Source organism: Puma concolor, chromosome D4, assembly GCF_028749965.1.
Source record: "Puma concolor isolate L17-30 chromosome D4, mPumCon1.1.hap2, whole genome shotgun sequence".
NCBI classification, from domain to species: domain Eukaryota; kingdom Metazoa; phylum Chordata; class Mammalia; order Carnivora; family Felidae; genus Puma; species Puma concolor.
Genome location: NC_141679.1, coordinates 44070905 through 44085454, shown reverse-complemented (window position 1 = coordinate 44085454; position 14550 = coordinate 44070905). Strand labels below are relative to the sequence as shown.

The 14550-nt window shown below is 44.9% G+C and overlaps 1 protein-coding gene across 6 annotated transcripts in view; it reads right to left on the bottom strand.

Annotated features, from left to right (window-relative positions):
• ADAMTSL1 (ADAMTS like 1) overlaps positions 1 to 14550 on the bottom strand; it is an 885884-nt gene that overhangs the window by 112167 nt on the left and 759167 nt on the right. For all 6 annotated transcript variants that reach the window (XR_015243567.1, XM_086685377.1, XM_086685374.1 and 3 more), the window contains 2 exons: positions 11824 to 11977; positions 9792 to 10917 (listed from right to left, as the gene is read on the bottom strand). Coding sequence is in view for 5 of the 6 variants with exons in the window: in XM_086685377.1 (XP_086541503.1) it covers positions 9792 to 10917; positions 11824 to 11977 (1280 nt within the window). In the remaining variant the exon portion in view is untranslated. The remainder of the gene's footprint in view (positions 1 to 9791; positions 10918 to 11823; positions 11978 to 14550) is intronic.

The following is a 14550-nucleotide window of genomic DNA, read 5'->3' as shown; positions in this document are numbered from 1 at the left end:
TGGAGGAAGGGCAGAGAGAGAGGGAGAGAGAGAATCCCAAGCAGGCTCTGTGCCATCAGTGCAGAGCCCGGGGGTGGGGCTTAACCCCCACGAACCATGAGATCATGGCCTAAGCCAAAATCAAGAGTCAGACACTCAACTGACTGAGCCACCCAGGTGCCCCTATTCTCTGTACTTATTCATTCTACAGCAATCCTTTTCAAATTGTACAGTTGTGTGACACAGAACCTTAGGGTTTCCTGACACTTCTCTAATGGAGAACATGTGGGCAGGGCAGAAATGTTTAATTGGGAGTGGGTACCACTCTGCAAGTCTGCCATAATTGCATATTAAAGACTGGAAGTTCAGATTATGCAAAAACCATATAGTCTATAGTCTCCAGTGATTAGGAAAACTCCCTGCTAATCACTAGTGTTCATCATTTTTAAAATTCATTCATCCATCATTTTATTATCTGTTGAGTGTCTAATGTGTTCTTGGAATTGTGGAGAAATTAACATACACTCTTAAATATCTGCCCTTGAAGAAGAATAGCTGCCTTCTGCCCATAATACAGAAGGTAATGTGGAAAAACAAATAAGGAATTCTAACACACAGTGGTAGGGTGATATGAGACAGAGTACAATGTGTAGGGTACTATGTGGGTCATGTAGGGGGTCACTTTGGGTTCAAATCCCAGCTCTACTATGCCAGCTCAACTGAGCCTTAGGGTTAGGCTTCTGGTAAGGAAGGGTAGGATGAGGTAAATCTAAAGCCCAGGCAAATTCATAAACAGCAAGTAACTGGGTACTGGTGAAAGGCATAGCTCAGAGGGGTGAGATGGGGGGAGTGTAAGAGATGGTAAGAGATGAAGCGAGTGAGGGAGACAAATGTCAGATGACAAAAGGTGTTGCACATCATACAAAGTCACTTGGAACTTATTCTTCAAGTGATGGCAAGCCAGTAAAAGAATTTTAAGCATGAAAGCTGCATAGACAGGTTTGCTAGAAAGATATTCTGGCAGTAGCATATCAAATGATCTAGAGCAGGAGTCAATACATTTTTTCTGTAACAAGACAGTAAATATTTTAGTCTTTGAGGGCCACCTATAGTATCTGTTGTATATTTTATTTCTAGTTTGTTTTAATAGCCCCTTAAAAATTTAAAACCCTTCTTTTAATAACCCTTCAATAACCTGGGTTCAAATACCAGCTCTACCACTTACCAAGTGTGAAACCTTGAGCAAGCTGACCCAAAAACTCTGGGCTCAATTTCAACAGCTCTTTGAATAACATTTTTAAAAGCCATTTTTAATAACCCTTTAAAAAACATAAGAGCCACTGGCTATAATTTGCCAACCCTGGTCTAGAAAAGGCAAATACAGAATTAGAGGGTTGTTGGAATCATCTAGAGTGGACAAGGGTAAAGCAAAGTAGAGGCAGTGAAAACAGAGAAAAGTGGAGGAATGAATGAAAGAGCCACTGAGGAATAAGAACAGTCTAGAAATAAAAATATTTTGCCTTGGGAAGCTGGATAGGTGGGAGTACACTTTCCTAGGATAGGGATTCAGGAGTTTAGTTTTAGATATACAAAGTTGACATCTTTGTGGGGCATCTGGTAAGGATGTCCAGTAGAGAGCTGTGCATAAGAATCAGAAGAGAGATTCGGGCTGGTGCTAGACACATGAGAATCATTAGCATCCAGGGGAAGAGAGTGAGACTCCCAAGAGGGTAGATAGGAGGCAGGCAGGGGAAGAAAAATGCACAAAGACTGAAAAAGAATAGCCAGAGAAGTAGGAAGCAAACCAAGTGTGTGTGGTTTCTGAAGAAGCCAGCATGTGTTTTTAGGAAGAAGTGCTTAGCCTTCTATGGAATGCAACTCAGAGATCAGATAAGAAATGTTTTCGGAGACCACTTTCTTCTTCTTGAACTGGTGCAGCTACTCTGGAAAATAGTATGGCAGTTCCTCAAAAGGTTAAAGATAGAATTACCCTACGATCCAGCAACTGCACTACTAGGTATTCACCCAAAGAATACAAAAATACTGATTTGAAGGGATACATGCACCCAAATGTTTATAGCAGCATTATCAACACGAGCCAAAGTATTGAAAGCCCAAATGCCCATGGACTGATGAATGGATAAAGATGTGGTATATATATATGATAGAATATTATTCAGCCATAAAAAAGAATGAAATCTTGCCATTTGCCACAACATGGATGGAGCTAGAATATATTATGCTAAATGAAATAAGTTAGTCAGAGAAAGACAAATACCATTTGATTTCACTCCTATGTGGAATTTAAGAAACAAAACAAATGAACATGGGGGGAGGGGAAGAGAGGCAAACCAAGAAATAGACTCTTAACTATAGAGAACTAACTGAGGGTTGCTAGAGGGGAGGAGGGTGGGGGATGGGTGAAAAAAGTGATGGGTATTAATGAGTGCGCTTGTTGTTATGAGCACTAGGTACTGTACGTAAGTGATGAATCACTGGATTCTACACCTGAAACTAATATTACACTGTATGTTAACTAACTAGAACGTAAGTAAAAATTTGGAGAAAAAAATAAAGGTGATGCCATATATTTAAGTCTTAGAACTACGAAAAGAAAAAAGAATATGAGGTGGACCGAGAGAAGCCAACTCTATAATAAACTGAGGGAGAATATTAGGTGGTACTTAAAAATCATAATTAACAATGCTGGGGGGCACCTAAGATAGCCACCTATATGCGAAATATTTCCAGAGTATAGGCTGGCTACTCCAGGGCTATCATATTAATGTTTATAAACCACTCAGGTACCATTAGTGCATGAGATCCATGAGGTGAAGCTACAATACTTCTTTCTTGGTGGACGTTGTAGGGCAGCAATATGGTGAAACCAGTCAATTACAGGTCCACAGAGCTAAGGATTCAGCAATGAAAGCAAAGAGAGAATAGGGCAGAGTTCTCTTGTTTTCTAAATCAAGTGGCATCGCAGCCCCTTGAAAACAAGTTTCTAACTTACTCCCCATGGCCGTGCTGGAAAGCCCAGTTCTTTTTTGTTCTCAGGCTGAATCAGGTAGCCACACTTGGTTATTTCAACCTCTAGCCAGTCCAGAATGTTCCCTGAAAACTGGCAGATTTGGAGCCTGTTAACTTCCACATGTCTGCTCCCTTCACACACACAGGCACTATGCAGTTTGCCCCAAGTCCAAGGCCTGGTGTGAATTCAATCCAACCCATGTGAAAGTGTGTGGGTTGGTGGGAGTCTGTGAGGGAAGGCAGGGGGCAGGGAGGGTGCCTGGAATTCCTAAGTGTCACCTTGGTGTTGAGTTCTGTCTCCACCAGATCTTTTAACAGAATTAAAAGCGAGTGCTATTAGGAAGTGCACCTTCCTCCCCTTTTCTCTCTCAACATGCTTCTTAAAGATGGTCCTTGAGCCTCCAGCCTCAGAGTCACCTGTGGTGTTTGTAAAGTATGAATTCTGGGGCTTTGCTGTAGGTGTTTCTGTGGTAGGGTAGGATGTGCGAATCTGCATTTCTAACAAGGTCCTGGTGATTACTGTGCACACTGAACTTGGCAACTCCTCTAGTCAGAGCTTCTAAACGTTTAGAAGTTTTAAGAGAAGTATTCTGCCCATTGGAGTTTAAAACAAACTCAGGGGCCAAGGTATTTGACTCCACACCAGCCCTTTGGTGTTTCTTAGCTTCTGGAGAACAGTGGCTTTTATTTATAGTCTCACTGGTGCCTACCACTGTATCTGATGCCACGCATGTATTTGTGGAGTTGAAGGGGTGATTGGAGAGGAGACCTTACCACTTCCACTCATGCTCCTCTACAATCCACTTGCCACAAAGGAGCCAGTGTGAGTCTTTACAAATGGAAATTAGATCATTTTACTTTCCCGCCTAATATCCTCCAAAACCTCCCTCTGATACTCTGACTAAAAGCTAGATTCCTTCTTGTGGTCCCTGGTTAGCCTTATGGCCTCATCCCATATCACCTCTACCTTCTGCCTACCACAGCCCAGCCAAATGAACTTTTTTGGGGGATTCCTTCAACACACCACACTCTCTTCACTTCGGGGGTTTTCCACTGCTTTCCCCTTGTCCAGGAGTGCTCTTCTTCCTGATGTCATATTGCTAGACACTGGTCATCATTCACATCTTGGCTTACCGATAACTTCAGAACACCCGTCTAACATGGCCACCAAATCACTCCCTATCACCCGTTTCAATTTTCTGTCCCAAACATATCACCACCTGATGCTTTTCTTGTGTACTTTTCTGCGTTTATTGTCTTACTCCAATCATTCATTCATTCATTCACTATTTGCTCAGTACCTGTTTGGTACCAGGCACTATTCCTAGCACTGGGGATATGGCAGTAAAGAAAGTCTCCACCCTTATGGGCAGGCAATCAACAAGTCAATATATATCAGATGGTGATAAATTCTGTGACTAAAACAGCAAAGTTAAAGGGATAAGGGGTGATGAGGAGTGCTCTTTTGAACAGTGACCATCAGAAGGTCTTTCTGATGCAGAAATTTGAGCAGAAATCTAAATGCATGTAAATTGCTAGGGGACGCAGACTTTTTCATTCACAATACTCCCAGTGGCTAGGTGTGTGGGGGGCACATAATAGGTAGATTAATAAATGTTTATGGAATGAATAAATACCTATACCATCTTTTAGCACTTAAGCACTGCATTTACTTCTCTGGCTTCCAAATGAGACTTTTAGTTTGACAGGGAATGAGTCTTCTTTTTCTCTATCCCCAGTATCTAACGTAGGGTCTGGTCCAAGTATGCATGGAAATATTTGTGAAATAAGGGAGAAGAAGGGATTATGGTGAACCAGTCTGTCCTAATACATTCAGAGACATCCCATAAAACTATTGCTTGAGAAGCTGGCATGTGCTTCTAAGAATCACGTAAATTCATTTCAACTAGTAAATTATATGTATGATGAGATACAGTAGTACCAAATTGATAGTGATTATTTCATATAATGAATTTCTTTCAGATAAAACTTTGGCATATTTAAAAGCCAAAGATGTGGTAGACTTGTCTTCAGTTACTTTCCTCCTCTCTTGACCTATCTTGCTGGCTCAGGCTACTGAGAGTATAGTTTAATACACTGCAAAGTCATACAGACCAATAGCCAGCTGAATCTTGCAGATTCTTTCAGAAAGATGGATTTGGTACTAAGCAAAAACAGACTAACGGAACTATAACAGTGGGCATTTCAGCACGTCTCTGTTGGAAAATAAATGAGCATTTCTGAACTGCTACCGGACATAGGAATGATGACAAGCAATGAAACCCAGCACAGAGAGGTCACCAACAGCCCATAGCAAAGCAGTCCCAATGGCGGCTCTGTGCCTGTGTGCTCTGTGCAGATATGTTCACTTTCTTTTCTCAAACAGGACTTGGAAAACTGTACAGAAAATGAAGCTCCAGCCATATTTCTTACTGGCCAGCTAAGTTAAATGGAGAAATTATGACGTCAGAGATCAGAATCTGAAATCTCTAATTTTCCTTACGGTGTGCCATTAACTTGCATCAGAAAGCTCTGTTAAGGCTAGATCTAGAAAAATCTTGAGAGTGGCCCAAACTGTAAAACTTTTTGTCTGTACCCCTCACGTATGATCCCTCTTAATGCTACTCCTCATCCACACTCCCACCAATGTCCTGGTGACTTTGAAGAGCCAGGACTGGCCCTCTGCTGTCTTCGTCTAGCACCTTTAGTGCATCTTCAGCACCTGGCTTCCATGTGTCTTTTTCTAACAAGATTCCACTGCACGCTCTTCATCATAAAGACATTAGGGTCAGATTCTCAATACCCAAGAAGGTGAAAATTAAATTTTTTTAATGTTTATTTTATTTTAGAGAGAGAGACAAAGAACATGAACAGGAGAGGGGCAGAGAGAGAGGGAGACACAGAATCTGGAGTGGGCTCCAGGCTCCAGGCTCCAAGCTGTCAGCACAGAGCCCGACGTGGGGCTCGAATCCATGAACTGTGAGATCATGACCTGAGCCGAAGTTGGACACTTAACCGACTGAGCCACCCAGGTGCACACCCGAGGAGGTGAAAATTTAAAGGTGACACTAATGTTTCCTAGGTGGTATTTCAAGAGCTCTTGGTATCCTTGAGATGGCTGGGCAGAAAATTGTTCATTGATCAAAGAACTATGTGGAAAATCATGCATACTCTATTGTTCACTTGGAAAGTCACAGCACATGCTGGAATGCTTAAAGGAGTTAAAAAAATGGAAAAACCAAAATAATTTTCAATTGGGGGATAGTTCAATGCACTCGGGAACAGTAATCAGCCATTAAAAATGGTGATACGGATCTCTACATACTATAATGAAATGTCTCCTAGACATGTTGTTGAGTAGAAACCACGTCAAATTTCTAAACATGAGTAATATCCCATTAAAAAACCAAATCATATGTGTGTGTATGTGTTTTATATATAATACAATAAAATATATAAAAATTCCAAAAGGATGTATACCAGATTATTGAGAGAGACAGACTCTGGGGAACAGAAGTGAGAGGATGAGGGAGACTTGTATTTGTACTTTATAGATTTAGGTATTATTTGAATTGTTTTATAGACCCTTTATTACTTTTACAATAAAAACAAGAAAAAAATATCAAGCACTATATTAAAAAAAATAGAGGTAAAATCCAGCAGTAAATACATCTGTTTAGCCTCAAGTGAACACATCCCAAGCTCGTGCAATCAGTGTACCCCCATTTTGTGGAGCTCAGAAAAAGCTGCAACAAATTTGGAAGTTATTGTACTCAAGGCTCTTCCTGCTCCCCACTAGATACTGGTTTTTATCTTCTGTGGTCTTTTGTAAATGAGTAAAGGAGGGAGAAGGGACCTCAGAGATGATCTGGTACAGCCTCTCCCCCTCCTCCACTTTTTTTTTTAAGCTTATTTATTTTTGAGAAAGACAGAGACATAAGTGGGGGAAGGGGAGGGGGAGAGAGAGAGAGAGAGAGAGAGAGAGAGAGAGAGAGAGAGGGAGAGAGGGAGAGAGAGAGAGAGAGAATCCCAAGCAGGCTCTGCACTGCTAGCACAGAGCCCAATGCAGGGCTTGAACTCAGGAACTGCAAGATCTGAGCTGAAACCAAGTGTTGGACACTTAACCAACTGGGCCACCCAGATGCCCTGTCCCTCCCCACTTTTGAAATGAAGGGACTAAGGCCATACAAAGTGAAGGGTCTTTCAAAAATCAGCCTGAAGCTCTCAGTGCCCATCTGACTCCTTCTGAAGCCCTCTTTCAGTCACCAGGTGATCCAGATGGGCTGTGATCCTTGGCCTTCATAAAAAGTATCTCTAGCACTCAAGGAAATTGTCACGACCTCTGAGTAAGCCATGGGCTCAATGTTCTCCCTGCAGTTTCAGGCACAACAGAGTCCTGATGACCCCTTTCCCCCTTCCCAACAGCTTACCTGTCTACGGCTTTTAGGAAGAAGGAAGGGCCCCTGGAAAGAGCTGGTAAAAAATAGCAAGGGTCTTGAGGCAACTTAGCATCCTGAGCCAAGTACAGATGAGTGGAAGCATGAAGTTACTCATTCACTCAAAACACCATGGGCTTGAGTTGGGCAGAACAGGGTTCGAATCCGCCCTCTTGATTCTGCCTTTTACTATCTAGCCAACACTGCGAAGCTCCCCAACTACCCTGGACCTCAGTTTTCTCATCTCTGAAAAGCATGTTCCACATGCACAGCCAACGGCTACTCCCTTCAATTCCAGTAGTGCAATCCTGGGCAATAAAATGTTACCTACACTTGAGAAGCTGACTGGCTGGTGGAGAAGATGGCATGATTTGGTCACAGTGGGTGTGACAGGTGCACTAAAAAAGAGGAATTCCAGTGCACCTCCCCCCCCCCAGTACCAGGGCACCACTCTTCCCCTATACCGAACATCCTGGGGGTTTCACACGGGCGCTACCTCTTACTGACCCAGTGACCTCAAGTGGATTTACTCCAACTTTAGCCTGACCCCAAAATTTGTTGTAAAAGACTTCTTGAAAGAAATCACAGCAAGAATCATAGCAATCAAGCTGTCAAGGAAAGTATGAGCTGGGGAGGACCAAGAAGCAAACGAGAGGAGAGGTTCTCAAGGCATGCTGCCTGCATTCAAACCCTCTCTCCAGTGCTTCTGTGGGGGTCCCACATCTGTGCCTCAGCTTTCTTTTGTTGATATGGTAACAACAATAGTATTTACCCCCTAGGGTTTTTTTCTTTTTTGAAGATTAAACAAGATAGTGCCATAAAGCACTGAGCACAGTGTCTGGCATCTACTAAAAGTACACAGAAAAAACACTTAGTATTGTTATTAAGTGTTTGGTCTGTAAGTACTGTAAGGCTGACAGGCAATATTATTGACATTTCAAAGGCACAAAAGATGTGGGCAGGCTAGACAAAGTCACGTTTTTTCACCAAGTCTCAGAAGAGTAGACAGAGCTGTGTACTCTTTGGACTCAAGTAAACTTGATATTGAATCCTTGGCCCGGCTCTTACTAAAGCATGGTCTTCTTGAGAGAGCTGGTAAAGCTTGATTTTCTATGTGACACTGGAGGATAATGTCAGTCTTGCAGATTGACAGGTAGCCTAACAGGTGCAGTCACATTTAGAGAAACCTGGCAAACCGCTTGGCACAACAAATCCTGCCTTCGTTCTGTCCTTACCCAAAGCTAGCAAACTAGGGAAGAGGATTACCAAAGAATAGTATTTAGAAGTATATTTAATGAAAAGGGCATTCTACATGGATTCAGAGAAGATAAAAATGTACAACAAGGTCTCTGGGCTGGAGGACTGTCCAGAGTCCTCTCTTACCCAGAGTCTACGATTCTTCCATTGATTGCCTATCTTAGCATCACGTGTCTTGGCCCTGCCACCCAATAATTGTGATCTTCAGCAAGTTCCTAGACTTTGTTTCCTCTTCTGTAACATATGGATAAAAACTGTACCCACTTCTGAGAGGTACGGTGAAAATGGGTGAGATAAAGCACACCAACACCACATTTACCTGGCAGACTGTCACTGCTCGAGGGCAGCTATCGTTGTTGTCAGGGCCACTATAAAGATTAAGAGAATGCATGCAGGAATTATGGCATGCTTCTTGGCATGCGGTGTTCCAAAATATTACTGTTATAACTTCGACCACCACCATTGATTTTACATTATGAATGGCTACAGCCCAAGGAAACCAGTAAGTGATACGTGGTGTCATCCTAGTAATGACACATCAAGACAGAGACACCAAGAGGGATTAGGATAATTAATCACAGGTCTGACTGGGAATAAAAACTTTCTGGAACAAACAGCCTTGTCTGGCCCACACAGAGGATGGTCTCACCCACAGGGAGCAGCAGGTGCTGGCTGCACTCTCTCCCCAGCCCTGGGGGACCACACACATGGAGACAGTATCCCTACATATAAGCTTTTCAATGGTCCATCTCACAGAGCAATAATGTAAAAATGCCTTGGCCTGGAATGATATCTTTCTGCCAGAAGTTCAAAGCTATCTGGAAAGTATCTCATTAATCTTTGGGGCCCTATGGGGCTTGGGGTGGATAGGCATTGTTGCTATTACCTTATAAAGAGGGCAGAATACAGTTTAGAAAAACCAAACACCTCGTCTTTGTTTCAATAGCCCTACTGGTGCTAAAAGAGGACTTGAAACCCAGGGCTCTGCGCCCCACTCTTGGAACCACCTGCAGGGCCAATAAAGCACCTTGGGCGAGATATGGCCCCTTGCCCCTTCCCTTCCCAGACCCGGGTATCTGCAAGGCTCACCTGTCGCTGAACTGAACCTCTTCTCCGTTTCTGGCCCAGCTGATGGTAGGCCTTGGGTTGCCGACGGCCTCACAGTGCAGGAGCACACTTAGTGTCCCGCTGGCCAGGGCCACAGTCTGCCCGAGGTGGGTGACCACCTCGGAGGCCGAGAGCTGCTGGGCAGCTGAGATCTTCCGCAAGATGGTGGGCTTGCGATGGGGCCGGCGAGAGCCACCCCCGGCCTCCCCAGCGGACGAGGTCCGGAGAGAGCTGCTGAAACCAGACACGTGCTTATGAGGGGGGATGGCCACCGGGGGTAGCCTCCGCTCAGACGGCTTGAGCAGCGCGTCCTGGTGCTCCAGGTGGGTGCGGAAGATCTCCTGGGCCAGCTGGGCCACCAGGTGCTTGCCGTAGACGTCTCGAAGCTCCTCAGGCTGCTGGGAGAGGTTCCTGAGTATGTCGTCCATGCGCCTCTGCTCGGTCACCATGGTGAAGGGCAGGTGCCAGAGGGCCTGCTCGGCATTCTGGTCCTCCTCGGAAGACGTGTTCCTTTCCGTGGAGTCCTGCACCTCCCAGGAGGCGAGGAGCTCCCCGGGCCAGCCCCCCTGCTCCAGCAGCCGGGAGACGAGGTCATCGTAGCGGCTCCCCGGGTCTGCGGCGGGGCCCCGCTTCTCAGCCTTGCTGCCGTTAGAGAAGATTCCGTTCTGGTGTTTGTGGGTCTGCAGGGCCTCCTTTGGGCTGGCCTTCCTCACCGCGAGGGCCTCCTCCTCGCTCCTGAGGCTCAGGGGCCGGGCCACCAGCTTCCGGTTGCCTCCGATGAGCTTAATGACAAACTGCTCCCGGGCGGGTCCGGCAGAGCAGGTGTAGATGCCCGCGTCCGAGGGCTTGAGGCGGTGGATCTTCAGGTAGCCGAAAGGGGCCACGGTGACGTGCGCCGAGCTGATGAGGTGCTGGCCGTCCTTCTCCCACGTGATCAGGGGCTTGCGGAAGCGCCGCGTGGGGCAGCGCAGCACCACAGCCGTCTTGGGGAGCAGGTAGGCGAAGCCCCCCACGACAAAGTGCAGCTTCCTCTGCCGGCGCGTCTGGATGTAGACCTTCCTGGCGGCCGCAATGTGAGGGCTGTGCTTGGTGGCTGGCCGTCCCGGCCCTGGAACGAAAGGAATGCGAGGGAAGCCAGGCAGATGCAGAAAGAGAAGGAATGGCAGAGGAAAACGAGAGCCAACGAACACAGGCACAAGAGAGAGGGCGAAGAGGAAGGCAGAGGAGGCACACACAAGGGAAGAGGGAGAGAAAGCGGCCTCAGAGTTGCTTTTGGCCAGGGCCTTCATTGGCCGCCTTAGGTTTTCGGGGAGGAAGTGGCTACCAGCCGTGGACCATCAAGCGGCTGCACAGGCAAAGCTCGAACTAATTAGGCGCCGCGGGGCAGCCCGCTCTCACCCTGCTGGGGCTGGCTACCCCTAGAAGCTGAGAGGCAGGTTCTAGATGGAGGGGGATCCCAGGGGAAAGGCAGTTCCTCTCGTTAGAACGATGAAAGAAAGAAAAGAAAAGAAAAGAATCATAAAAAGAGGCAGAGGACAAAGGGAAGGAGAATGTCTCCCTTTCCACGTTTACCCTTTGGGGTCTGCAGAGCACCAAGGCCCTAGTGGCCTCTGGGGTGGGGGCCTGGGGGGAAGAGCCCAGAAGTAGTACAACTCTAGGGATTACTATTAAACAGAACAAATCTGTTCAGAGCATTTTAAAACCCCAGAGTGGACCACATTCGATTTCATTAGTAATCTGCTGACTCCGGCTTCCAGATCTCTGTATGCCAGCAAGTGAACTTTGCTCTACCCCCTGCAAACTGTTTTTCCAGCCGAGAAGAGAATTCTGCCTGGCCACGTGTAATTAAGATTCCTTTTCCACTTCCAGCTGAGTTTACCAGCCTGCTGCCCTCCTCAGGCTTCCTGCCTGACAATCTCCTACCCGGTCTTGGGTTTAGGGAAGGCTACTGCGTGGCTTCAGCTGCTTCTACGTGGGTTCTGTCTCCCTATCCCCAGAGTTCTGACATACTCACGTGCACAGGTTGCCAGCATGCAGGGCCTGATGGATGAAGAGAACGGCAGGGGAGGGCACAGGGAGGAATTGACAATGGCCGAGGCCCCGGTTTTTAGCACCTTCCGGCAAATGGCACTTCGAGTCTGGGTGCCTTCCCCACAGCTTGTGGAACACTGGTGAGGGAAAACAAAGGTCAAATGCATGTAAGTGTAGAGGCTAACGGGTTTTTGTATGGACTCTCAAACACCCCCAAATATGAGAAAAGTTGCTTGGAAAAGCAACAGTCACTAAAAGAAATACTAATTATGTAACAATATGGGAAGATTGTCCATATTGTAACCACCTGCTAGCTCTAAGATTTTTCTGTTTTTTTTTTAAAGTTTATTTATTTTGAGAGAGAGGGAGGGAGAGCACGTGCATGTGTGAGTGGGGGAGGGGGAGAGAGAGAGAGAGAGAGAGAGAGAGAGAGAGAATCCCAGGCAGGCTCAGTACTGTCAGTGAAGAGTTCGACGGGGCTCAAAAATCATGAACTATGAGATCATGACCTGAGCAGAAGTTAAGAGTCAGATGCTTAACCAACTGAGCTACCCAGGAACCCTTCTAAGATTTTTCTACTCTAATGTTTCCTGTAGACACTCTACCTGTTTTTTACTTAGATGGCCTGGGCTTTAGAGTTACAGAGTCATAGAGTCCTGTGTTCAAATCCCTGCTCAGCATTTTAGCAGTTGGCAACTCAGAGTCTGTTTGCACTTCTTAGACTTATTTTTCAAGGTGGGGAATTAAATGAGATAATATATTTTAAGTTTCACACACAGAAATGACACTCAATGCTAATTTTTTCTCCTTCTTTCACAAGTGTAATATTTTAATGTCAAGCATGAGGTAGTTGTTATACATGTACTATGTTTGAGGTAGGGTGCTAGATACTAAGGAAAAACTGTGCAAGGTGGTTTGTAACCTCAAGGAGCTGTCATCAATAATGGGGGAGGGCAATCCAAAAACATTGCTAAAATGAAATACTGTATTAGGGAAATAGAAACCAAAACAACAATGAGATACCACTTCCTATCCACTGAAATGGCCATAGTAAAAAAGACAATAACAAATGTTACTATGAGTGGGGATATACAAATTAGAACCTTCATAAATTGCTGGTGGCAATGTAAAATACTACAGTCTTCTTGACAAACAGCTTGATAATTTCTTAAAAAGATAAACATACATTGACCCCCATGACCCAGCAATGTCACTCATAGGTATCTACCCAAGACAAGTGAACATGTACATCCACACAGACTTGTATGCGAAAGTGTGTAACAGACAAAAAGGGAAACAGCTCAAATGTCCACCAACTGGTGAATGGATCAATAAAAATATGGTCTATCTATGTAATGGAATCTTATTGTACCTTAAAAGGAATGTTGGTCTCTTAAATATGTGGTAAACAGATAAACCTTGGAAACAATGCACAGCTGAATTTTATAGTATATAAGTTACACCTCAATAAAACTATTTAAAGAGATAGTAATGGAAGAATTTAGTAGAAATATAAAGCTAGAAGACAAGTGTTATAAAATGAATGCTCACAATTGTTGAATGCTGTTGGTACACTTGTGATTTCCTGGCCTAGGTTTTGAAGATGGGTAGAGTCTGAAGGGGTGTAGAAACCTGCGATGAGCATGGGGGGCAGGGGCATATCCAGAACAAATGTTGAAGAGTTCAGTGTAAAAATCCAAGGCAGGCTTGGGGGCAGAGCTAAGCCAGTTTGACTGAACAGAGGCAACAAGTTGAGAGTATCAGGAGCTCACGAGGTAGTTTGGGGCCAGACGTTGGAGACTTCATTTTCAGATAGGAGGTTTGGAATTGGTCCACAAGGCAATGAGGAGCCATTGAAGGGAGGAGTGAAATGATGAAAGAGGTGTTTTGAGAAGGTTAATCTGGCAACAGTGTCTGGGAGGGATGGGAGTAGGAGATCTATGGCAGGCGGGGATGTCAGTTGAGGAGGCTGCCACAGTAGTCCAGGCTTGAGATGATAAAGACCTGAACTAGGGTCATGGCAGTATGCCACGTTCACTTGAAAAATGAACACTAAAAACAAAAAAAATCATCTTATATTCTCAAGTGTTATATGCTAACCCACTGAAATGAACCATTCCCTGCAATGTACTGTGATATACACCAGCCTGAACGACATTTAAGATGCAAAAAATGGATGTAAGAATCAAACCCATTGCTCTTGTTCCCTGATGATCGTGGATTCCAGATTCCACCCATCCCTTATTTTATTGTAAATGACAGCACCAAATCCCGGAATCAGGTGGGATGGAGGCAAAGAGCCTGGAAAATTTAAAAGCATGGTCAGTTTAGTGTTGCCAAGCAGAAAAACAGACTGTGTGTCCGAAGATTGGTTGATGATTTGGTCAAGTGTAGTTCTTTCTTGAGACTCCATTTCCTTATCTCTAAAATAAAACTAAGCAAGAGCAGGGATTGTCACACCCTGTTCTATGTTGAGGAAGTGATTCAGGGGCTTTTCCGGTGATCTGGAGACCCAACCTATGGAGATCTGGGACCCTAATCCACACTTCAATCCAAACAGCTCTGATTTGATCTGTTTTAGATTCTTGGCTTCATAGTAACATTTCAATTGAAAGAAAGGGTTCTGTGGCTTTAATTTTTAAAGGAACAACCAGGCTATAGGATCTTCTAAGCTCCTTGTAGCTCTGAAATGGACTATTCTGACCTTAAT